The 26394-nt window shown below is 40.0% G+C and overlaps 2 protein-coding genes across 4 annotated transcripts in view; one reads left to right on the top strand and one right to left on the bottom strand.

Annotated features, from left to right (window-relative positions):
* Nucleotides 1–8795, bottom strand: part of ccdc33 (coiled-coil domain containing 33) — a 46337-nt gene extending 37542 nt beyond the window's left edge. The window contains exons 1-2 of one of the 3 annotated variants that reach the window (XM_069527804.1): nt 8369–8795; nt 7435–7582 (exon numbers count right to left, since the gene is read on the bottom strand). The gene's annotated coding sequence lies outside the window, so the exon portion shown is untranslated. Of the gene's footprint in view, nt 1–7434; nt 7583–7694; nt 7833–8368 lie in introns of those variants that run through there. The other 2 variants (XM_069527802.1, XM_069527803.1) reach the window with 2 other exon arrangements.
* Nucleotides 7945–26188, top strand: stra6 (signaling receptor and transporter of retinol STRA6). The gene is made up of 18 exons (XM_020079146.2): nt 7945–8083; nt 11801–12146; nt 13121–13187; nt 14246–14328; nt 15581–15714; nt 16160–16326; nt 17003–17128; nt 17836–17903; nt 19135–19205; nt 19300–19361; nt 20073–20235; nt 20450–20525; nt 20970–21103; nt 21929–22046; nt 22215–22316; nt 22423–22586; nt 23598–23735; nt 25111–26188. Exons 2-18 carry the CDS (start codon nt 12076–12078, stop codon nt 25347–25349), a joined length of 1983 nt encoding a protein of 660 aa, XP_019934705.1. The 5' UTR covers nt 7945–8083; nt 11801–12075; the 3' UTR covers nt 25350–26188.
* The last annotated feature ends 206 nt before the right edge of the window (nt 26189–26394 follow it).

Genomic DNA, 26394 nt, shown 5'->3' with positions numbered 1-26394 from the left:
CAGCAGGTGTTAGACGGATCTTTTGTCTGTATCGGGGCACACTTTGAAAACTAAAGACGCTCTGCGGAGTCTCCTCATGTGTTGTGAACATCAAACACTGTCGAGAGGAGCAGCAACGGTGAACAGTGCTATTTTCTGTTCTGTTCACTATTTTCATGGCATCTCAAATAACGCAAAGTCAAGAGGACACGCTGACATAATAATAAATCAAGTTTATTTTCTAATTCATCGTTTCGCTGCACATGCACACCACACAAAAATCCTTCTAATTTTAAAGGCTAACCTGGGCACAATAACTGCACCCCCTACAATAACAACACTCACTGGATGGTACCTTTGGGGTCTGTTAAGCTAACTGGCCCTGAAGTGCCACTATCCTTCCCCCATATGCGCCACCTCCCACCTACTCACTGGGGCACGTACATGCAAATGACAATCTGTTGCAGCACTAATTAAGGTCTAGGTCACGTGAAAGAGAGCTGTGCGACTCCTCGAGCTCAAAGAGGCTTTTTTTTATGATCCAATCACACAGTGAGGAGCCGGTAGAGGAGGACGGCGACTGTGATGTTGAGAAAAGTGTGTCAGGAATCATCTTTGAAGAAGAGAATATGGGAAATAAATGTATTCTGCCCTGCCCATACCAAGCCCACAGGGGGTTTCCTTTACTGGCTTATCTTCAAACCTCTCAGGGATACATGATTTGGCAGTCATACGGGGAATCAATACCATGATGTCACTGCAACAGCAAGTGGATATCAAAACCAAAACTGATAATACATCAGGGGAACCAGGAACATAATGCAGTCACACAATAATGGGCCAGATGTTCCAAAAAGCACTAAGGCTCTGTCCGAAAACCACTCCCTTATCATCAGAGTGGTGTCTGAATGTTTAGTGATCACAATGCATCATGATAAATAGTGTACCGCTAATGGTCACTAACCAAGCAATATATACCATCATGCATTGCACTCGTGGCAGAAAGACGAGAGAACAGCAGGATCAACCTGACCTGTCGTACAAATGTAGAGCGGAGCATCACAGCAACAACTGCGGCAACCAAGTTTATCTTTACATTTTAAGATTGCCGTTCAACATTGTTGAGTAAAATGTAACCACTTGAAAAATAAACATTTAAAATGTATTGAAGGATTTTTCACAGGCTGACATTGTTGTACATCCTTAAACCCGCGACAATGACGTGATTACCTGTAGAGAGACAACGTGCCAAGTAGTGTCCCTCTAATGTCGTTTTCTTCTGTCTTAAGATTTTGACATTGAGAATTCACATATCTTCAACAGCATCAAATTACAGAGCAGGTTTCTCGTTACAGGAGCGGCAGTAACAGGAGGCGACACCAACGTTGCTTTGACAATCAGCTCCTGTCTTTGAGAATCACTTCTCTCTTTAATCAGCTGATCCCGACTCTGGAGCACATCAGTTCAGATCATCTCCATGTCGTTTCATCATGTTAAATCCATCAGTCAAACCAAACAATGCAGCAAACGCTCCAGTTTAAGCATCAAACCATATTGTATATTATAAATCACAAAACCTTTTTCTCACGTCACACCGTGTTTGGGAAAAACCTGATTTACGGCAGCGAGCGTTCCTCCTTCAGAGTCGGATGAATACACGTGTCTTTGTTCAGGCGGTGACACATGGAGAGCAGCCTTTTGCTAATGGGGGTATGAGTAATCTTTGCAGGGGACCCACACAGTGTGATGGCACTATATAGTCTCAGTGGGATTTACCGTCAGCTTCAGAGAACACCCAGATTCCCGCTCGTCTGGCCATTTGTTGCCGAGCTGACTTTTACAAATCATCAGGCTGAGTACTTCCCCATCTTCAAAGCAGCCTCTGCAATCCATCTGAACTGTGACAGGAAGCAGTGAAGTTTTAGGACGTCCAAAAGGACTGTTACCTAAACCCAACTCCTAAAAGTACCATCATTATCTAATCATTATCTAAATATTATCTACTACCTTCACATATAATTATTTACAACTCATTTGAGGAGGCCATGATCATAACTATGATCTAGTATTACATCAAATTAAAATAAAGACATTTACATATCATTCCCTGAACTCTTTTCTCTTGTAATTTGTCAGATTTTTTAAAAATAAATAACCACAAGTTTATTTATGTTCTCAGACAACTGTGTTAATATATTTCAAGAAAATGACAAGAAAACAGATCTGATTGGTTTGATCCTTATTATTGATCCATGTTAAATGATAAAGACTTCCTCTGACTATATAGCATAAAACAAATCCTCTATATTTTAACAGTTATATTATTAACTTATCTAAAATATTTTGATACACGTATGGTGTTTATATAACAAAAATCCAGTCCAACACTAGTACAATCAGGTAGAGTCCTGCAAAAAGACAGAGTATGGCTGAACAAATGACCACAAAGTTAAATTCATATTTAGCTGGTGCAATTATCATAGAATTATAAATAAAAATCAGGATATATTGCAAAATATTATTTCTTTATAGTCCTGCACCTGGAGGATTTTCAATCTAAATGCCTTGTCAACTTGCATTTCTGCTATCCAGTATACAGTATACTATAAAAAATGCATGATTTCCCATTGGAAACACTTAATATATAAAACTATAGCAATCAGCCACTTCCACTACGTGTTGCCAAAGACTGTGTGTTCATACAGTCACCACTACAAAGCCTCTGAAGCCTTTGAAACACTCTAACATCCCTGCCTGTCGTTCGTAGAAGGATATTCCCCACATCTGTTGATAACCCAGACAAGCTCTTGATTCAGCGTCATTCCAGCAGAGACGTGTGAAAGTCAAGCATTTCTGAACACACAGTGAGACACGTCTGCAGCCTCACACTATGAATACATTATTCATCAGGGACAGCTCAGGCTCTGCAGACCAGGAGGCATCTTGTCTTATGAAAACTGTTCAAATTCAGGCCCAGTGGTACGAAGGACAAGCTAAATATCCAGACAAGACAACATTAACATTTGAACGGAAAATATATACAATATGTATATATATATATATATATATATATATATATATATATATATATATATATATATATATATATATATATATATATATATACAAATATAAAAAAAAAAAAAAAAATTCAATATATTGTTAGAGCAACCACAATGCTGGAATAAAAGGTTGGATGGATTCTGGTTCATGTCAGACACAAACAGAATGTCGACTAATTGGTGAAGAATTGAATAAGAACAAACAAGAACACACAAACATTAAATATTAAATCCTGTGGGCTCAGGGACTAAAACCTTAAAAAAACAGTAATCAGTTTTTCTCTCCTCTGAAATCTTTTGGGACAATTTTGAAAATCTCTCATTTTGATCGCAATTATGTCGAGCATGCTGTGGTGAATTTTTCATTTCATAATTAGAAACCCTGAGATGAGAGAAATGCAAATCTACCATCAGGCTGAGACAGGACGTGTTGCTCTGACGAGGAAATCCATATTCATGACACATTTTCTGGGATAAATTCTGTGTGTGGATCATTTCAGTGCAAACTGATGACACTGCTGTTCATTTTCTTTTCCTACTGTGATATTTGTTGTGTTTTTCCGTGATTTAAATGCCAGATTTAAGGGCCGGGTGCAACTAAAATCTGAGTAATGAAATACAAGTTCAAAACAAAAACAAACAACGCAGATCATTCTCCTAATTCTAGGAAAGAATTTAAGGTCATGAAAATCTATCAGTGTGATTGAACTTTCTGCTCTGCAGCGTTTATAGGTCAGATAAGACTGAAACATCCAAAATTCAAAAACAAACCAATAATCCATTGCACACATGACTCAGAGCCGCACAACACAAGAGCCTTTAAATGTATGTTTACACACACACACACACACACACAGAATGAAAAAATAGAGGCCACGGCAAGGACATCATCTATCACACTGACGTGTACAACACCCCGACTAAAGCAGACATCAAAACACAAACTGATTTTTGGGTAGCTATCCTTATAAGGACTCTGCACTGACTTGCATTCATTGTGTACAATAACTTCACAAAAACCATATCCCTAACCTTAGCCATGACTAATTCATTACCTTAACCTATAACCACAAATCACATTTTACCACTAACATTAACCACCAGGTCCTTAGAAATGATATTTTGCCTTGTTGAACAAAGCTTTGGTCCCTAGGAAGTCTACTGGTCCTCACAAGATCAGTGATTATGCCTGAAAACGTCCTCAAGAGGCGACAGAGACACACTCGCCTAACCATAACCTGACGTTAACCTGACACGTCTTCACCTTTAATTTGAATGATTTACATTGTGAGGATTTGCTTTTACACACACACACACACACACACACACACACACACACACACACACACACACACACACACACACACACACACTATCTCAAAGAGCAATAACCTGATATCAATAACAGAGTCTTCCTCTGTTTGCTTTACAAACTCTGGATTTCACCTTCTTTATCTCACCGCATCAACTACCTTCCACACAACACACAGTTCATTCCTCACACTGAACCACCAATGCACAATATAAAACAGTGTAACGTAACATGGGTACACACTGCCAGGGGAGTATTGTTTCATCATTTATATTGCATTGTGTTACATTAGAATATGTCATTTTGTCCATTTACACACATGACAGGGACATTGGTTTGTATAACTGTGGCTAATAAACTGTACCGTGTAATGTCTGTGAAGTATTTCTTCAGTAAAACATCAAGTGGAACTGTCATTTAAAAATATCACATCATGATGATCTCATTAAATACTGATGTGTGCACGGCCTGTTTGTCAAGGTGCTCGACAAACGCTCATATAAAGAGGAGTATTACACAGCAGCTCAGACGCAACCCCACCACCACGCCATGAATTCAAGGTGCTTGTCAGCCGATCGCAGCACAAACGTGACAGACTGAGCAGCACCCCAGCAGGTCCGCGGCAAAGTGATCACGATCACTTTAATAACTATCATGAAGATTTGTGCTTGTCAGAGGCTCCGCAGATATAACGTCCTATTCTCAGTGCTCATAAAGTGAGAAATAAATCTTTCACTCCCGGCCCGCCACAATAACATTGATGCATCAAAACGACCTGTGCGACTGAAATTGATTTTTTTCTTCTCATGGCCGTTTTTTGTCCAATCAACCTTGGATGTCAAAATGTAAAAACTAGACGGTTAAAATCCATCATAGGAAAGTAAACTGCTGTGGATCACATCTTTTAAACTGAAATCAAAATCTATTCATGCAAAGGAATCAATATCCAGGGTATTGCTCTTCATATGTAAACTAGTCTGTGTTGATCAATGAAAGAAACTTACATTTTATTCATGATTTGCACTCCCTGTGTTTGACCTGCTGACCTCTGGTAGACACTACAGGCTCAGACGGAAATATAGGGCTCTGATATACAAAACAATCCTGAGAATCATGTGTCACAGTGGGAGCCTGCTTAGCAGCATCTTTTTATTTAAATTGTATGGAATAGTTTCTTCAGCATTTGTATATTTTTTTCATATTTGTTCAGTTCTTATTTCTAAAAAGTGTCTGCTCAGTGTGAATACAGGGACATGATTGTTACTTACTCTTGAGGCAATTTTTGCAATGTCAATAAAGGATTTCTATTCTAAATAACAGTTGTTCCACAAAAAAGTGATGCACAGAATATGTGGTGCTGTTTCAAGTATATCAATATTTCAACTGAAAATCAACAGCATGATGATTAATCTTGTGTATGATTTTAAAGTTAACTGTTTTTGTTACGCGAGAAAATAATTTGCTTATGTTCTGTGTCCAAGTTTAAACCATTAAATAAACATTACAGTGTAAATGTACATTTCTGTTAACGAAGCCAAATGCAGGAGTCGGGGGATTGACTGAATTTCTCTGAAGTTAAGAATTGGTCGGCTGTCAACACAGATAAGCAGTTCTTTCATGTCCATTCATATGTACATGTTTTTCCACCTCCAACACACGCAAATCCAATTATGTTCTAATTGAGTGTTACAAGGCTCATTGATTATGACAGAGGCAAAGCAGCAGATTGAGCGAGAGAATAATATCCCCAGTAATTAGCCCGCGGCACCCGGGGGGCATGATTTAATACTGAGCACATATTTCTCAATATTACTCAATTTGAATTGACTTTGCCAACATTGGAATGTGAATATTTATGGAGCACAGAAAAGGAATTAAAAAATAACCAATTCAGAGGTTTCCTGGCAGATGCAAATGGATTTGTTTTATTTATTTGAGGCCTTAAGTAAAAAGTAGTCTTGGAAAAGCTGTGGAAAAGTATTGTATTATTCAGACTGGATTCAAACACTGTCTATCAAAATCCAGTTTGATGACATGGCAGGTAGAAGTCTAAGGCTTGTGTGAGAACAGCAGTGAGAGCAGACAGTGAATTCCAGAGAAAAAAGTGGAGTCAGCTAGTTAATAATTATGAAAATGATTTTCAAACTTTGCTCTGCCCCCCATTAATTATTTTACAAAACAGAGTGATTTACTGGGAAACAGCATACAGGGGAGGATGTAATCCACCTCCTTGTAAAGTCAGAAGAAGGTTAATTTGTGGAGGAACACATTAAGGCTCTTTATAGGATGCAATGCAATCTAGAGATCTCCACTCCAGCATCAGTGGAAGGAACCATAGCAAAGAGAGTCTCTATAAGGGCCAGAATATTATTCTGATCAATAAAAACAATCTACAGTATCTCTCTCTCTCTATACTAATGTGGCAGTGGCAGTGAAAGACATCAGGGAAGTCTTGTGGCTGAGATACATTTAATAAGAGGCATCTTGGTACTAACATCTTGGTACTAACAGACCTGATATAAAATACAATAAAACCATAAGCTCATTTTTTATCAAATGCTCTGGTTGTGCGTTGGATTATATGATTTATTTCTGCGTCTTTGTTTGAGGAAAGCAGTGGTTAGCACTGTCGTCTCCTGGTACAAACTTGACAGCTGGCTGGGCTCTCTCTGCAGAGTTTGCATGTTCTCCACGTGCCGATGTGAGTTTCAGGTATTGCTCTCAGAGTAAAAAAGATATAGATGATGGACAGATGGATGGATGTTTGACATAGGAGTACAGGATGTCGCTGTATCCCTACAAATTAAAGCCAGCATGCAATCAAGTCAACAAAAGAGGAGTCAATGATGTTCGACTCCATGAGGGGACACTTAACACCAACTGTCCTCAGTGCATCTATAGAAAGTCACAGCAAGGCCATAAAATATCCTCTTCTCTCTGAACCAAGAAAAAAGTTGAGTATGGCAGAGAGCCCCCCCACCAGCTCAGACATCAGTGTTTATCTGAACCTGTCACAAGCACGACCTCTTCAGATTAACAAAAACCAATAAGATCAAACTTGAATGAATGTGCAAACCTTACCTGTGCTGTTCTGCAGAAAGGTCATCAGTGCATGTCAAACTAGTCTGAGTGACGCCTCCATTGCCATGTTGCACCGTGAGAGCCAACTAGTTTCCTCTTGAATCCATCGTTTCAGCTTCCCTCTCTTTCACCATGACTGGATTCACTGCTGCAAAATCAGAAACATGTTTCAGAAAACACAGAAGTTGTTTTTCATGTGGGAATTTCTTCACAAAGGTCACTGACATTAAGACTCAGCTGAGAAACATACACAAACCTACACAGCTAATAAATGTCCAACCCAGATGTAGGAGGCTTTGAGTTTCAATTCCTTGTCATTCCATTTATTAATCTATATTGAACAGGGCCAACATTCTGCAGCTTTTACTTTAACTTGTCCACATTAATCACAGCTGTTTCACAACAGTTTGCATGCAGCAGCACCTTTATGATGCTCTCACCACAACAAGATAGAGAGAGTTCAAAGTCCCAGCCTGACACTACATGAGGTGTCCAGAGAAAAAAAAAGAGCCCTGCTGCTCTTGAGGTTGTTGTTTTGTTGATGTTATAATTATTGAACTTGTCAGAAGAGGGTGTTCACGGTGGAAGCTGGTGAGGACTCAGTCATTTAACAATTCTCCAAACTGAGACAGCACAGGATTTACACAAGGTAAGGACATAATACCAGAGTTGACTTGTGGTGGATTTTACTGGGATACTTTGAGGAAATAAATTGTTTATCAACCGAGTTAACAACGTTTTCTACGGTGGCCAAAATTGGTTGTCGGTGCCTCCCTGGTACGCACGCGTTCAATGCCCGCATGGCTCTGCGGCACACCTGCAGGCGCTCGGTCAGGCAAGTCACCGACATACGTTTATTAAAACGGATTCACCAATTACAGGTGATGTAAAACACGATCTCATGCTGCGAAGGAACTTTAAGGATGAAACTTGCCACAGAGAGCCGTGCGTAAAAGTCCCACAAAGCAGGCGCATGCACGTTTCCTTCCTCGTGTGAGAACGTGGCATGACGAGGCACAGGTTACTGTGGCTACTGGTGTAAAGTCTCTTTGTTGTCACAGGCTCGAGATCAGTTTCAAAGGGATGAAATGTGTCCACGAGCTCTGTTTGAAACTGAATCCTGGAGCTGCACCTCACAGAGCGCAGGGACCTGCCACCACGTTCAGCTGAGGACAATGACCGGCCTACCTGCTCCACCGGTGGAAGAAGTATTTAGATCCCGTACTTGAAGTAAAAGTACTTTTTCCATGCATGGACGTAATCCACTAGAGTACAAGTCCTCCATTAAAAAATTGAGTAAAAATACTATGTCCTCGACTCAAAAGTACTCCACTACAAGTCCTGCATTTAAATTCCCTCTAAATGTAAAAGTATTATCAGCTAAATTCACTTAAAATATAACAAGTAAAATGACTCATACTGCAGTAAAATGTTGTAATATTCCATCAGAAATGTTGGGTTAATATTGCAGTTACATTAATGTGTATATTGTATTTTACTGCTTTAGATGTTTCTGTTTCTCATATCTCTAAAAACTTTACTTCAACTCAAACGCCTGTTTTCAGTTCTGTCGATTCATCTTCCAGCTGATCCAAGAGACTTGGGATGGCTTAGAGTTTTGTCAACACACAAAGAAACAGTTCATCTTTCAGTTTTTCACAAATATTCAACGTCAGCACATCTGGAGAGATGTGGTTTACACCGTCGTCTGAAAAGTAATTAAAGCTGTTGCACAAATGCAGCGGAGTAGAAGTAATTTCATAAATAGCAATGCTAAAGTTAAGTACAAGTACCTCGATTGTGTACTCAAGTGAAGTGCTTGAGTGAAATATACTAAGTCACTGTCCACCACTGCACTCTTTTCAATTCTTTAAACTTTGAATTCGTCTTGAGCAGAGAATGGCACCAACATTTACCAAATCTGAGTTAAATAAGTTATATATTATCTCATCGCTGCGCTCGCACGATCCATACTACAGTATTTATTTGCCTGTCATTCGTTTTTGGATTTTTCATTTGTAAAACTGACCAGTCAATCAGTATTTTTTTTTTTACTTCATTTGTTGCTTGATCATTTTCCTACCAAAAGGTTTTTTAAAGTTCCTGATACAAGTGAGACGTCTGTCTCACCTTTCCCTGTGAAGTCATTATTATCGTTCAAAGCATTCTTTGTTCACTGACCCCTTTATTTTCTGCCTGCTTTTTCCCCTCTGGAGCATATTTGATTCGGTGGCTTACTATGCTTGAGAAACAATGTTTTCTCAGGAGTGTTAGGAGGCTAAATTTGTTGCTTTTAAGGGTTGTGTGACTGTAATCCCGGCTTAATGAGCGTATGCTGACATGGAGGCAGTGTTGCAAAACTGACTTAGTTTCAGCCGGCTGCTGCTGAATGCAGGAGCAGATGCAGACCTGTTGCACAAGACGTACAACCTTCAGGGTATCAGGGTATATAGCGGTCCAGATAAAAGTAGGAGTGTAGCTTTATTCAACTTGTTGCAGAAGAAAGAAAATAATTGGAGCTGAGGTGTTCGCCATGCCCTTTGACCTCAGGGTGTCTTTGCAGCCCTCACATGCTTGTGCTTTTCTCTTTGTGATCATTTTGCTTCTTTGGACTGTTGTCAAAGGAAAGTTCTGCTACCAAAAATGTCTTTTCTGTCTCTGAAAATAAGAAGCATCCATGTGGTTCATGAACGAGGGTATAAGCAGGTTACCATGCAAAGAAGAAAAAAACTGATAGTTTAAAGATTTCAGCCAAATGAGCCTCACAAACTGATTGACGTCTGTTTGGTTGTCAATCACACCGGGTTATGTCCGTGTGCTGCAACAGAGATTTATCATGAAGGGAATTATCCCTGAAAAGCTGGTATGATGAGATGTGCCAGTGCATTCTGTCAAATGAAATGTAAGAAATATACAAAATAAAGAATAAGCTATAGTTATTATGGATTCATTTATTTCAATAGGTGATCACAAACCCCAGTCACACTTTAGCAGAGCTCAACACAACATCTTGTAATTTTGTCTGAAGAATACAAAACCCCAAAGACATTAATATGTTACAATGACATAAAATAGAGAAAATAAATGTAGAAGCTTGAACCATCAGATGATGTGACTCTTTATGTGGCACTTTTTCTTAACACAATAATGAAAGTTATTAACACGTTAAGAAAAAGTGTCAGTGTTTCCTTTTGCTCAACTTATCAATTATCAGTAGTTTGAAGTTGGCGGGAAAATTGTTGAAACTTAAGTGGTCTGGAAGAAAACATGTTGTTCCATCAACAATACATAGATTTAGTTTCTTGTTATGATTTTGTTTTGATAATTAAAAAAAATGCCAAACTGAATTAAATTATTCTCCGAGGGATATTTTTTTAACATTCTCTTTATTATAATACTTTAAACAATAAAGCTTAGTCCATGTTGATTGTTGGATATTTCTCTTGTATCATGAGCTGACAACATCACTGACATTAAAACAAACATCCAGACAAGTTTAGATTGAATTCCTTTCCTCTGGGCAGTGTGACGCAGCCTATTGTTAAATCCATTTCATTCTCACATATCATGTGTGCTCAACATAGAGTCATTACTATGAGACTCATTGCTACCTCCGCCACTTTTTTCACTTTCTGAAACGTGAATGTGTGTGAAATGTGATGCAGATCGAGTGGTTTTCATAAGGGGACAGTTGGGCCTGGGTGGAGGTTTGAGCTGTACTGAGTGACATTCTAGTGTGTTTATCATCTTAATTTGTAGTTTACATGATAACCCCTTATCTTATTTCTGATAAACTGTGTTTTTCTAAGAATTCAACACATTAAAATAACTTGTAAAAATACTTATTTATTTATTTAAAGTATTTCCCCATAACTATGGCCTTGGAAACTTTTATCTTGATTGATCTGCTGAAGACAAAGTACTGGGTTGAACGAACCTGCTGTTGATCCTTATCATGCTGAAGGTGCAGAGATATGAGATGAACCGTGATCTGAAAACACATAACTTCTCTCATCCTGCTTTATTTGCTTCTGTGGATTTACCTGGATTGAGTTTTGTTAACCTTTCACAACTAAATCGAAAACAGTAGGGAACAATGTGAGAGTTTCCCTGTTACATGTGGAGCTCTGGAACTGGCTCATCGCTCCCAGCCACCCACACAGTCCTAGCTGGAGTTTTATAACCCTGCACACCTGACCCTTACAATCACAAGTCCAATAACACAAGTCCAAAACTTGATGTAATCCCAGTAAGCTGCAGGTGGCCGTGCAGATTGGCTGCTCAGATCTCCACCACGTTCCCTCCCTTCACAAACTTACCCCCCCCCCCCCCCCCCCCCCCCCCCCCCTCTCACTCTCTTCCCCAGGCTCCCAGTGTGGTGGCAACCCAGGACCTGTCACATTACTCTCAACTCCACAGTTGGACCAGGGCACCTGAGTATACAGGCTGTGAGGAGGGAGAGTTAGTGAGAGCAGACCAAACACAGGGAAACGAGGACGCCTCTGCTGCAGAGTTCAAAGTTGGGACTTGGGAGACATCTTTTCCTCTGAAGTCAAAGGGGGATTGCAGCCAAGTGCCGTCACAAGTTGTGGCTAAAAGTTCTCCTTTGTTAAACGTTGGATCTTCTTGAAAAAGAGAACAATGGATAAGGATGCTTTTCTGGACTACGAGTACCCAGACCTGGAGCCTCTGCCGTCCAAAATTGAAGTAGAGTAAGTACATGTTTGCATTTGTAAGGAACACATTTGAATGCATTTGTCTTTATTCCAACTTTTGTGAGTCTGAAAAATATCACTACGCAGCTTTCATTGAGATCTCAGGTGACACTTGGCATCCATCACCACAGCCTGTGTCAGCTTGTGATCTTGTTTCCGTTCATATAATTTGTAATATTATAGTAGACGCTGTATCATTTTCATGTTTTGAGAATGCAGGTCCTTGTGGAAACTGGCAAGCCATGGACTTTATTAGGAAAAGAAAGAATGAACTCAACCCAAAATAAGTCATTGTTTAAACATTTTACTGGACTTTTTTTAAAGGTATAACACATCATGGAACCATGCAACATTGGACAAAAGATCCAAAAGTCTCTCGTCTTTACTCCAGATCAGAGTGACGATACAACAGGGTGCATGCACTTGCTTTTCATCTGAATTGCTTTTGCATGTTTCCATTGATGCAGATTCATAGTAAAAATGTTGATGTTTGATAAAGGCCTCAGATGAACAATGTGACAGAAATACGACGGAACAAGTTTCATTTGTCACCAGCTGCCATGTTGAGCTAATAAAGTGGATTTCATAATGGTCCAAACATCCATTCATGAAGCTGCCATCTCTGCTCCCACAGGAAACCTATGAAGTATAATTTTCCCAACCTTTTCACTTATTAGGCCTCCTCTGAACATCCGAGTTGTAATTACCACCCCATGACCAGGCATTCCTTCTCTGTTAGTGTACAGGAACGTGAACATAGAAGTTTTTTGTTTTCCTGTGTCACGCTGATACCAATCCCTGTTAATGCAAATCTCTCTGCTGCGGGATTTCGACTACAAGCCACACATGCTCCTGACAGTGATGCATGAACGGTTTAGCGAGGTACGCGTTAGGTCAGCTCAGCGGCTGAAAGACTCCGATTGATTGTTTTTCTCATGTGTGAATGTTTCATTCCCTGTTTTTCTTTTTAGAGTAATCCCTCCATGTGACCCCACTGCTGATGACAGGCTCTACCACATATGCATCACCGCCATTTCTGTAAGTCCACTTTCCTGTTGGATTAATGAGACGCAGCATTACACTGTCATTTTCTGTCACTCATTCATTGCTCATCATTCAACCCGGTCTAATGACCTGATCTGATCCAATGTGTTCGGAACCATTTGTTGTCTGGTGGTTAGGAAAATATCTCAAATACTTGTGAACTTTTGTTCACACATTTTAATGAAATCTGGTGTAATTAGTCAATGGAACAAATGGGTTTTTGACATATGTTGTTTTTTTATGCAGTTCCAGGGGCGAGAAAAGAATACAGGACAGATTCACATCACAATGCTTCTCAATTCAAACCACACTTCATAGAAATAACTGTCACTTCTAGTCTATAATGGCTTGATGGAGATCCTGACCCCAAAGTGACGATTATATGAGACAGTTGTTGGAGTTACCAGTTTGGTCCCAGGAGCATGTTGGTAAATCTAATAGGAAATGAATGTCTATATCAATCAATGTAATTATTTCCTGGGAAAACTGCGAAAAAGTTGAAAAATAACTTGCGATGTTAAAAATGTGGGGGGAAAAAATCCTGATCTAGATCTGCATCAAACTTTACTGAGTTCTTCCTTCACACATACTACATCACTTAGCCACATTTGGTGGAAATCCCTTCTATTGTTTTTGTGTAATGTTAAAACAAACCAACCAACAAACAGACAAGGCTGAAAACTTCACATACGATTCGTGTCTGGAAGTCTCCTATGTTTAAATAATGATGTTATTTGGTATTGAATACTTTTTCCATCTGAGGATCTTAGAAGTTGGTCGTCACAAGGCATTCCCCCCTCCCTTGTGTTTCCTGAATGTGTCACAGGGTCACAGCAGGTCATTGAGCTCTTACTGGTCGGTGATCTTGAGTGATGACACTTCATTCACTCCACATCCACGGGGTGCACTAATGAGACACGGAGGATTGGCCTTTTGTGGCATCAATGCCCCCTGATAATTAGTCAGTTGCAAGGTGATGCCTGAGCCCCGGGGGGTCCACAGCTGCACCACTGCTGTGCATCTCATGCTAACAGATGTATCTCTTCTTCCAGCTTGTCGTCATGCTGATCCTTGCAATCTTAGCCAGACGCAGGAAGGCGGATAACAGACAGAAAGGACTCCCGGGTTTACTCAGGTGAGGCTCTAGTTTAAGTCATAAATACACATTGGCACCTTTATTTCGTCTAGGCAGTTATTGGCTTCCATTTAAATTCACAAAGTATGAATTCGTAGGTTTGGACGTCACTTTTGAAAAGAACATTTTGGCAGCTCTCGCCCTTAAAGGCACAGTGTGTAGAATTTTTTGTGAGTGGTGAAGTCTAGTGGTGAAATTGCATGTTGCAGCTGAACACCCCTCACCTCACCCTCCCCTTCCAAACATGAAAAAGAACCTGTAGAAGCCTTCAGCTGTCATAAAAACTCAAAAGGTGTTTAGTTTGTTCAGTCTGGGCTAATGTAAAAAACATGGCAGCATCCATAGAGAGGGTCCCCTCGATGTAAATATAAAGTATTTAAATATAAAGGGTCTTTTCTGGGGTAAAGGAAACTACAATTCATACAATTTAGATGAAACAAACTAGTGAAAACATCATGAGGATTATTCACACATACATTAGATTTCTGCCAATAGTTCCCTTTCACCTAAATCTTACACACTGGACCTTTAAAGCAGGGTCTACTTTCTACTTAACTCTAATATCATAAATGTTATTAGTGCCAATTTAACCTTTGACTGATGTATCCTTGAGTTATTAACCCCAAAATCTTCTCCGGTGGAAATTGTTCAACATCCAGCTGATAAAGGGACCATAGTGGTTAACTTTGTCTGTGTTTGCACGTGAGCTGGGTGGAAAAAAGCTTTCAATCTTGTACCGTCACTGGATTAATAGAGTTTAAAAACTGTGGTGGATTTTCATGTGTTGAGCAAGTTGTAGGCTGTGCCATGCTGATATGAACAGAAGCCAAGGTTTGCCTGGAAGAAAATCACACTGTATTTAAAAGGTCTTTGCTCACCAAGTCTGTATTTTTCATGGGGAGAAGTTCGCAGCTCCTTGATCAGAAAGATGAAATTGCCCTTGTTCCTGACGGCTTCTCAGAGTTGGATGGACCCAATGTTTTATTTTTTCAAGAAGTGAGACGACCAAACCATCCCCCCTGCTTGAGTGGGAACTTATAGAGAAAATAAAAGTCATCGGACTCTGTGTGTAAAGTTTCTGTGCATGATGATTTTATTATTGATTATGTTTATTGCTTTTAACTGGATGTGCAAATACCTTAAATCAGTGGATATTACATAGTTGTGGGCTTAAACAACGTCAATAACAGTTTCATCTAAATGTGAGGCCGGTAACATGTGGGCTCTAAATACCTGCTCCTTGATCTCACAGTCCGGTCAACTTCCTGGACCATACACAGCACAAGGGCCTGGCAGTGGCTGTGTTTGGAGTGCTCCTGTGCAAACTGTGGGGCCTGGTCATATCGCCAAACCCCCTCCCCTTCACAACGGACTCCGAGAACAAACGTGAGGAGGTCCTCTTGGTTCTTCACGTTCTAATATTAGATGTGCATTTTTCTCTTTTTTTTCACAATTGTAAATCTTCCATAGCTGCTCTTTAATCCTAATTTATTAATAATGTATCTACATTTGTTAAATGTGTGTTATGTAATTGGATTATTTTGCTTCCATGTGTTATTTTCGACTCATGATTTTGACTGAAAGCTTCACAAGCAGCTTTTTTTTGTGTCTGAAATGAAATTACATAAGAATTGACTGTAAGGAGCCGATCCCCTGCTACTTTGCACAATCCTCAAATAGCAGCTTACAAGTTTCAATAAGAGAGAGAGAGAGTTTCCGTGTTTTTCTCAAAACACTGAACCAAAGCAGGACTGATGTAGAAGTTTAGTTTTGTATCAGTGCACATTCCCTCTGATGCTCACAGTCTTTCCACATGTTGCTGTATTTGCAGAGAACTGGGTGATTCTGGGAGTCTTCTACTACCCCGCACTTTACTACCCTCTCCTGGCATGTGGCACCTTGCATAATAAAGTTGGCTACGTGCTCGGCAGCCTCTTGTCCTGGACACACTTTGTTGTCCTGGTCTGGCAGAAAATTGACTGTCCAAAAACACCTCTGGTAAGCAACGATCAGTTTTAATAAAACAATGAGTGTCAATTCATTTGTAACTAATTTAAGACTGGAGCAGTTTGGTGAATGATCCAGCGTCTTAGCAACCTTTCAAATGTCACTTTCTCTGACGTGTCATCCGTCTGAGGTTTAAGGATTTTACATCAACACAAAGCTGATTTATTTCGCTGTGGAAACCCATTGATTATCTAACAAAGTAAAAGATGTGATTTGAAAAGATGGATATCAGGCTTTTCAGCTGTGGACTCGTACGGTCGAGCTTTTACACCTTGTTTCTCAATCCTGGATTTTGTGTCACATTCCTGTTGTTTGGGTTTTTTTCTGGGCGACGAATGTCTGCGACTCACAACCATTCGTTCCACTGTCTGTTGGTCTTAATTAAGAAGCTTTGTCACAGTTAATCAGTTTAGTGTGTGCCAGGCTTTACACCATACAGTCATGGTTGTCGTTTTATTTTAGTTTTTTTACACCTCGATGAGTTGGCACACAGCAAACACTGCAGGGAGCATTCCAGTGAAACTGAAAGACTTAATCATATGAAGAAAACAGATTCGACTTTTTTGGTGACCATACAAAAGCTTTATTATGTATTCCTTAAGTGCTTCTCAAAAACTCCCAAAATAGTTTTCTAGGTGATGTCAAGTCTTCTTTTATTCCTCTGCAGATCCACAAACACTACTCCCTCTTCTCCAGCCTGCCGCAGATAGCTTGCTTGGCATTCCTCAGTTTCCAGTATCCACTTCTGCTCTTCAAGGGTTTAAAGGGCACTGAAAAGAACAATGCTGCAGAGGTAAGTTTTCTTAATTACTGTAGTTCCTGCATGTTTGCCTCAGGACGGATGCAGGGCTCTCATGGCACTGTAACTATTTTGGTCAGCTTCCACCAAAAACTCAGAGTAAATTTGATTAGTGGTCTTTGTTCATGTGAGTCTAAACTATTTGAAAAAAAAAGAAAAGTCTCACTAAGATGCACATTTCGTCTGAATCTGTGCATGTGAGAAACCTTTCGTAAGCTGCCTGCTAATCAACGGAGCTTATTGTGCTCGTTCAGTCTCGGCTGAGGGGGAAAATGTGCGGTCCAACACAACACACACCAGCGGCCTAATCATTTTAAGTAGATTTGACGTAATTGGTTTATGTTATGTCCTCGATCAGATTATGAAAAGGTTGCCTTGTTTTTTTTCACCGAGGACACACAATGCGGTGTTTATTTGATGCTAATCTCAGCATGGGTGTGACAAAGCTGCGGTGAAACCATCGCCTGGAGTTTGAATTACCCCCACCCCCCTTATCAAAAGAAGGCTTAAATGCTGTTTCCACATGTTGATAATTACAAAATAAAGTTTGAATTCAGACAATGATTAATACCACATACTTCTAAAATGTGTTCATGACGGTGGAGGCCATTCATCAAATCAATGAATTCAGACTTGCCACAGTAAACAAGCATATTTCCTGTCTACTATTATCAGTTGGTTTCATATTTCTGTGTTTTAAGGATCTAAGCAGCAGCTACTATAAAGAGTATGTGAAGAAAATGCTCAAGAAGAAGCCCATCAAAATCAGGTGAGAAGTGCATCAGTTATCAGTCACACACTTTGCTGTGAACTTGTTTTATTTAATGTCTCTTCAGTAAATATTTAGTGCATTTAATCCCTAAAATACGTTGTTGTGCCTCCTCTTAGTGACCTAACAAAACCCTTTTTTTGCCTCGTAAATGCATTGACAAAATCCTTTCAAATTTGGCACAAATGTTAATTTAGACTCAGGAATGATTTGATAAGATATTGGTGGACAAAGGTCAAGGTCACAGTGACCTTATGTTGTTGTGAATGTGATATATCGGGAACAGCTTCAGGAGAAAGCATTACATCCTGGACAAATGTTCATTTGTGCTCAACAATGGCCTGATTAGAATTTGGAGGTCAAAGGTCAAGGTCACTATGACCTCACAAAACCCTTTTTTGCCTTATGAACGCTCAAAAGAATCTTTTCAGATTTGTTTCAAACGTTCCCTTGGGCTAAAAGATGAAGTAATTTGATTGTGGTGGTCAAAGGTCAAAGATCAAGGGCACAGTGGCCCAACACATTTTTTTTGTCCTCTTGATAATGTTATGTTAAATGTTCATTGTGTTTGTTAATGCTAGTTTTAATCAATGTTTTTGTTGATTCTTGGTGTAGCATTTTTAACCCTTTATTATAGACAGTAGAGTGATGATAGGAAATTAGTGAAACAACAAAGGACTCGCACTAGGGATGCTGCACAGTCAGAATCCTAAACCCCTGGACGGCGCCCCCTAGATGTGTCCACTGTTACTAGCAAATTGATACATAATTCTCCACCGTGTGAAAAATATCCACTTTTGCACTTATGAAGAAATGTGAGCTGTGGTCAAGGTCGATGGCGTGCAAAAGATCCAATGATGGTCATGTGATGGAGATGACTGAGAGGAAACAGGTTGCTGTTACTCTTCCTGTTGTGCTGTCTTAGACACTGAAACTTGATTACAGAGAATCCGCTGGGACTACTTATTTTTTGTGTTTAGCACAGTGAGGTTTTTTTCATGATCCTAATCTCAACCGCTGACTTGTAAATATTTCCTCATTCAGTGTCACACATTGGTTGTTATTATGCTGTTAAAGCACCTGGAAATACTGCTCCATCTTTCTTCTACACAGAAAGAAACTTCTCTTTAATTTGACGTAAGAGAGGATGATGGGAAAAGATGGCTCAAGCAATCAGAAATATGTCCAAGGCTGCATTTAGATTTGTAACTGTGTTAATCTCTCACCTCAGCACAGAGACGCCGAAGCTCCCTCAAAGAATAATTGATGCTGTGAAGTCGTATATTTACACACCAGAGGAAGGTAAACAAGTGATCTTTACTTCTTTGATGACATGATGTAATGTGTTCTCTTCTGTTAAAGTTACAACTCTTTATCATCTTCTTTTTTAAAACAGCTTTCCGTTTTCCGCTGAAGTTGGCTATATCTGGTGTTGTGTCGTTCATAGCACTGTATCAGGTAACCACCATATCTACTATTAAACATTGTTAGCATGCTCTCAGACATGCACCGAACTCTTCATAGGCTCCAGAAATGATCAGGAGGGTCTGTGTGTGAGAACCCAAATGTCCAGATCAGATGCTCTGGACATTTACGGAACTTTTCCCGCCACCCTGCGTGCAAAATTGTGCAGAAAGTTTCTGAGACTGCAGCAGGATTGTGTCGTGACGAATGCAAAACTGAAAAGAAAAAAGAATACAAATATCTTGAGTTAAAAAGAAGCGTCATACACACAGAAGACTTGGAAAGGCAATGACATTTGAACACAATGTCTGCAGCAGGTTTTATATATGTCATGTCCTGCCTCCGGACATTATCCAGAGTTCATGCCTGAAAGTGGCTTTTAAATGAAGTAGTCTCCATTTTTGCACAGATGTATAATGTAGCATAGCACATGAGAGGTGCAGAGCTCATACAGTTCCTCTTTATCGCCATATTGAAGAAAGTGATAATAAAAGGTAGATGAACTAACAGCCATGAAAACATAATGTCCCTGCCGTAGGTGATAAGGTGCAGATTTTAATCGCATATTGATTAGAGTCAGTCCTTGCCCTGACCTTTGTCCACTAACTCAGGCTCAGACTCTGAATATCATCACAATCATATTTTATGTTCCTAAAATAAAAAAAAGGAAATAAATAATATGCTGTATTTTTGGTTGTGTTTTAGGTTGGTCTTCTTCTTATCTCGGGAGTGGTGCCTACTCTCCAGATCGCCCGTATGGGAGTGGATGGGGACATCGCCAACGTTTTGGCTGGATTCAGAATAATACTGTCTCCAGACAAACAGGAAGTGGTGCGAATCGTGGTTTACTACATGTGGTGTGTAGAAGGTGAGGGGAGGTCACAAATTGCAAAAGCAGCCACTTAGTGAAATGAAAGATTTTGAACTCAGTTTTATATGCAACTGAATACAAGCTCAATTTTTTATCTTATTGGCTGCACTGTTTTAAAGTGGAGGAAATGATATAGCAGGCTAATTGTCTGTGGACAAATTCATCGCATAGCAAACAGCCTGAAGTTGTGTATGTTGTATTTTCTTTGCAGTGTGCTACATCTCAGCGATGACCCTGTCTGGTTTGGTCAACTTGACTCTGCTCATGCGCTCTATGGTTCTGCATCGGTAGGTTTCAGAGCGATATAGTGCTGCTCCCCTCTTTCCCTCTATTTTTTTTAATCTCTTTTTTTCTCAAAAGTTTCCAATATCCATGTATGTGCATCACATCCTGCTCTCCTCATTATAATCTAATGGTTCACACTGGAGTTATTATAACATAATAGAGTACTAATCATCCAGACCGACTGAATAGTATTCACTCTGCGTTAACTGCTGCTAGAATTGAAAATGGCTATTAAGATAAGACATGAAATACTGTTCCATCACCATAAATTACGTTGTATTATAAGAAATGATTTTGCAAGTCTAGTAGTGAATTGCATTTCCACTGCTAAATGACCTGCTAAATTCAATTTGTTGTGTAGTTTGTATATTTAGTGATAAATCAGTTTGTGTTTTGCATGTAATCCTCCTGCTTTGTGTTGATTGTGTGTTTTTTATATTCTATAGGTCAAACCTGAAGGGGCTGTACAGGGGAGATATCTATAATGTTTACAACTGCCAGAGAAGCATCAGGGCTTCCCGGCCAGCGCTCGTCTGCTGGATGGGATACACCAGCTTTACAGCTGCTCACATCTGCATCGGTACAGTTACACTATGATATCTACTGGCTTACACTGTGTCATGTGATGGTTTTTTTCCATACATTTCCATGTAATTCCTTCAGAAATGGTGCAAAATTGTATTACATCTGGCACAAACATTCACTTGGACTCAAGGATGATCTGATTAGATTTTGGAGGATACATTTTGGTGGATTACAAAACTTTTTTTGCCTTGTGAATGTGTTATTCTAAGAATCCCTTGAGAGAATTCTTTCAAATTTGACAGAAACATTCACTTGAACTCACGGGTGAACTGATTTGATTTTGGTGATCGAGGGTTAAAGGTCAAGATGGCCTCACAAAACTTGTGTTTGTCCTCTTGTACTTGAAATCTAGTTGGCCTGTATGGAATTTCTTAAAATTTTGACCAGCTTTCACTTGGACTCAAAAATGAAATTATTAGATTTTGGTGGTAGAGGCTCCATATTAATGTGTTTGGATTTCATTCCTTCAGAAACTGTAAAACATGCTTTAGATTGTATGTCTCAAATGTTTTACTTTGATCAGATGAATACAGAACAGCACATCATATCATAGATGCTCCCAAACATTAATAGCAGTTCTTCACTTAATATGCCCATTAGCCAAGCTAGTTATTATATCATTTCCTTTTCCATTATTAGTTGTTGTTTTTCTGGTCACACTCTTGAAAAGTATCTAAATGCATCTTTCAAGCAACTGACTGAGCAGGTAGAGATGTGTCAGGGGTTTTGTGAGAGAGATGTGTGTATACAGTACAGATTTGTTGGATACTGTCCAGGATTTAAGCCTTGAGACCCTGAAGCTCTGATCTTTTCCCCTCAGGCATGATTGTCCAGACTATGGTGTTCTTCCTCTGCCTTATGATCGCTGTGTTCCTCATCATCTTACCTGTCCTGCACAGACAGAACCTGATTCTCTTTCAGATTCTCTGGAGTATGTGGTGAGTGTTGTCACATCTCTCCCTCATCATGTGACCAAAAGAAAATTCTGTGGCGATGTTGTACAGAAATGGCTTTGCCTCACATAAAGTCCTGCCAGTTAAAAAGGTTTTTGCTGCTCTCAGTGTTTCCCCGCGGGAGATGTTTGATTGTTGATTTTGTCCTTTCAGGCCCTTCTGGCTGATGATTCTCTTGGCTGTGTTGATTCAACACATTACAGCCAGGTTTTGCTTCATCAAGAAAACAGCAGGCACTCGAGACCTAAACAACAGGTGATTTTCTATTTTTGTCGTCATTTATTATCTGAGGTGCTCACTTATTTGTAGTGGCTAAGTGTTTTATTCCCTGATCATTGATGTGTTCTATCCTGTCTGACAGGGGTAATCTGTTCCTGCTGACGTACCTGCTTTTTCCAGTCAATGTCCTGATTGGGGTGCTACTGGCGCTCTGGCGCATGATCATCACCGCCCTGTTCAACATTGTCCACATGGGACGTATGGACATCAGTCTTCTTAACCGCAATGTTGAGGCGTTTGACCCAGGTGAGGGAGATTTTCTGCACTCTGTATAGATACTGATTAACACTGTCTAATATACTGGCAACGCCATTGCATTAGTCCAAGCTCAATGTTATCTGCATTAAATATACTAGTGCAGTGCTCATCCTGTTTGGTCTGGGCTGTTAGCTTGGTCTGTGGCTGGTTGCAGCATTTTGGAAATCTATCTCGAGATCTGAAATGAAGAGTTTCTCTATAATAGAGATGTGAGAGTTTCACACTCAGCATGAACGCTCAGAGTGGAACCTTGAATAGTGAAAGAGGAAGGTTTTTATACAGTCGGGTAAACAGGAATCATAAGAGACAACTGTTACTAAATAAGAGCATGAACACTGAAGCCACCTGTAGTCTGGTTGACACAGTAAACCATCTGCTCTTGCTTCTGCAAGAAACAGGACGTTTGCTAAAAGCACAGATAGAAGATGATGAACTTTGATATATATATATATATCTTGGCTGACCCACTTACAAAACTAGTTATGGGTGCATCACTTATGTGCATAATAATACATAACTAGTTTCATTACATTGCTTAGTTATATTTTGCATTTCCCTTCTATTTTTTTTGTCTGACACACAATGTTAACATATTCATTGGCCCTTTGCTTCTACCTTTGTGGATGTCACTGTGTTCTCCCCATAGAGGCTTAAATAGAAGCAATTTTCTGTGAGCAAATGTGCTTTTACTGATCTCACTTAGAGGCCAGACATGCGTTTCCTCACCACTTTACGCTGCCGTCGGCTCACTGCAGCTCTTATGATATCTGTATTCTGTGCAGTGCAGGGGACTCTAATTGCACACCCCCGTCTCTCAACCAGCTGCAGATTTAAGACTTCTGTTCTCAGGAAAAGCAGGTGGATAAAAAAAAGAAGTGAGATTGTTCAACCATTATGTGTGATTGCCTCAAAGCCAGCGTGGGGTGCAGCCCTATGTGTTTATTGCTTTTGTCCAGTCAGAGTGATCCCCCCCCCCTCATCCTCACTGTCTGTCTGCAGCCTACCGCTGCTATGCTCATTATCTGAAGATTGAGGTGAGCCAGTCTCACCCTGTGATGAAGGCCTTCTGCGGGATGCTTCTGCAGTCTTTGTGCCAGGAGACCAATGCCACACAGAGGTCACGGGATGCTGAGGAGGGTCAGTAATGCAAAACTCATTCCAGATCATAGACCACACCCTCATTCATATACACAGCACAGTTACTTGGCCTGGAACTGGGGCTTGACTGTATTCCTAAGATTTAAAAACAAAGGCTGATGTTTTTTTTTGTTGAATTGTTCTGTGGGACATCAGTGAAAATATCCAAAATTATCAAATATCAATAAATCTTACAATGTTTCATTGTTTAGTCCTTGCACCAAGTTTCCTAGAAATCTGTTCAGTAGGTTTTGCATAATCCTGCTGACCAACCAACCGACCAATCAACAAATGGACGGGGTGAAAACAAAACCTCCTTGGTGGAGGTGAATATAATGTTCATGGTAATGAAGGAATACGTTGCCCAATGCAACATTGTGGAGTGCAGTTTTTAAACATTGGAGGTTTAAGTCATAGAGAAATGAATTTCATTAACACAGACACTTGTTGGAAGGGTCATGCATTAATGGTTTTGATTTCATGACAATAAGGAAGATATTTATTTTCAAAAAAAAGACAGTAGATTCAAATTTACATTGAAGACAGTGTGTCACAGTGTGTCATCTTTAATTACTCCAGTGTACTTTAAGACCACAGCAGCAGGTCATTGTAACACTTTCATTGCACTCACAGAAGAAATGAAAGCTTAGCAGTTGTGATTTAATATGTCAGGAGCAAATTGAGTCTCACTGTGGAATAATCGACAGAGCTGCCGCTGGTCTTAATCGGATCTGTCATAAACTAATAATCCGCCCTCATGGCACACCTACACTCACCTGAGGCCCCAGCCTCTGTCACCGAGAGACAATGAAGACAATATAGATTAGTGCTATAAATATTATTTAACCAGTGCAAACAAAAATGCTGATCTGCAGCACTGATGTTGATTGAAAGAGGAGGTGAGCTACAAACACACATCTGGTGACTATCACCATCAGGCTTCATCTGTTGTTGTGGAATCCGTCTGGTTTTCAGTCACAGCTGAGTCCAGTTACAAACCCAGTGGAGGTTTGCATGTTTGTATCTAGAGAACAATGCATCGTGTGGAATAATGTATCATGAAGATTAGTCCATGAGTAGCTGATTACTAGATGAGCTACGCTAATTGCCTGTTTCATATTCATGTAGCCCAAGGGGCTTAAGCTTTCAGTGTATTAATGGCAGACACAATATGCTCCTACCATGCTTAGAGGATTAAAATATGATTGCTTTCTATTATTACTCCTACCGTAGAATGTCGCTCATCCTGGGTGGCCTTCAACTCGGTCTTTTCCCATTCCAGTTAAGATGGAAATAAAATATATAGTGTGTTCTTGAGGGGACATGGGACTTGTGTATGTGTGACATACCTCTCATGATGTCTTTATGTCCCCAGGGATCCAGCTGGTCCAGCAGGAGAAGAAACTGTGCAAAGTGTCCAGTGCCAAGAGGGCCCGCAGGCACTGGCAGCTCCTCTACACCCTGGTCAACAACCCGTCCCTGGTGGGCACCAGGAAGCACTTCCAGCGTCAGGCCACAGAGAGCTTTGTGAATGGGAGCCTTAACCGCAGCGCCAAGGATGGGAGCAAAAAGGAGGCGGCAACCAAGGAGGCGGAGGCCGCTGCCACCGTTTGAGCATGAGTGTGACCTTGATGGAGGATTTTCTGCAAAGTCTCCTGTGGTTTTGGACAAATTCTACTGTCACAGTATTTGTCCATATCCTACTGAAGATGTTTCTGCATTCGGTACAAAAATAAGTGCACTTATAGTTCAGTGTCTCATATGCAACAAGCCTGTTTTTTCTGTTTATGTGGAGATTGTGTGTTTACTTTGTGTGCCTTTGTGCTATTTTGGCTGTTTTGTGTGTGAGGACCACAGACTCCAGTCTGAAAGCTTGTGTGGCTCCGCTCCCCAACCCAAACACACTCTTCATGTCATTTTCAGCACGTTTATGTGATTATTTTGGGGCAGCATTCATGTTATATTTTACTTCTAGATGAATCACATCTGTTTTCCATTATGCTGTTATTTTCCTTTGTGCACAAATAATGCAACATGGTGCACGCCCAAACTAAACACATACCGTACAACCCACTGACGCATCCCCTTTAAAGAGTATTTATATGTAGAACTGTTCACTATTTATGACCTTACAGAATGAACTGTTTTCATTGGCTGGGTAATAATTGTTTCAATTGTACACATTTTATGTAATTAACAATAACCTGTGGAATAGGAATTACCAGACAAATTAAGCTGTTTGTTCTGTTTTCTCTTTTATCTGTAGACGATTGAGTTCGAAACCACTTGCTGCTATACCAGCGTTTGCTTCCTGTTGTGTTGCCTATGATATTCCCCAACAATGAATTTCTCTGCGTTGACATTTAAAATGCTGGCTTTCAAGTGAAAATATAAAAAACAATGTTCCTCCTGATTACTGTGAAAATAAAACTGAAACATATGTTACCCCCCCCCCCCCCCATTATTTCTAGGATATTTTTGCATTGTGGATTAATTCAGCTGTATTGCACTGTGTGATGCTGCTCCTGCACGGACCCAAAAGAACATGGACAAAGGGAGGATTTTTTTTAATTCATCACCACTTTCAAACACAGCAGTGTTTTTCTTCCCTTTCTGCATAAACACGCTATATCTAAAATACTGCAGTGTGTCCCGGTGT

The sequence above is a fragment of the Paralichthys olivaceus genome, chromosome 7 (genome assembly GCF_024713975.1).
Source record: "Paralichthys olivaceus isolate ysfri-2021 chromosome 7, ASM2471397v2, whole genome shotgun sequence".
In the NCBI taxonomy this organism is placed as follows: domain Eukaryota; kingdom Metazoa; phylum Chordata; class Actinopteri; order Pleuronectiformes; family Paralichthyidae; genus Paralichthys; species Paralichthys olivaceus.
Note: the sequence above shows the minus strand (reverse complement) of the source record. Positions and strands in the feature narration are given on the sequence as shown.

Excerpts from the sequence above, each read along its gene's own strand:
- stra6 (XM_020079146.2), top strand. The coding sequence starts at position 12,076 with ATGGATAAGGATGCTTTTCTGGACTACGAGTACCCAGACCTGGAGCCT. Across the intron at positions 14,329-15,580 it reads GGACTCCCGGGTTTACTCAG|TCCGGTCAACTTCCTGGACC; the intron begins GTGAGGCTCTAG and ends TTGATCTCACAG. Across the intron at positions 20,236-20,449 it reads CTACATGTGGTGTGTAGAAG|TGTGCTACATCTCAGCGATG; the intron begins GTGAGGGGAGGT and ends TTTTCTTTGCAG.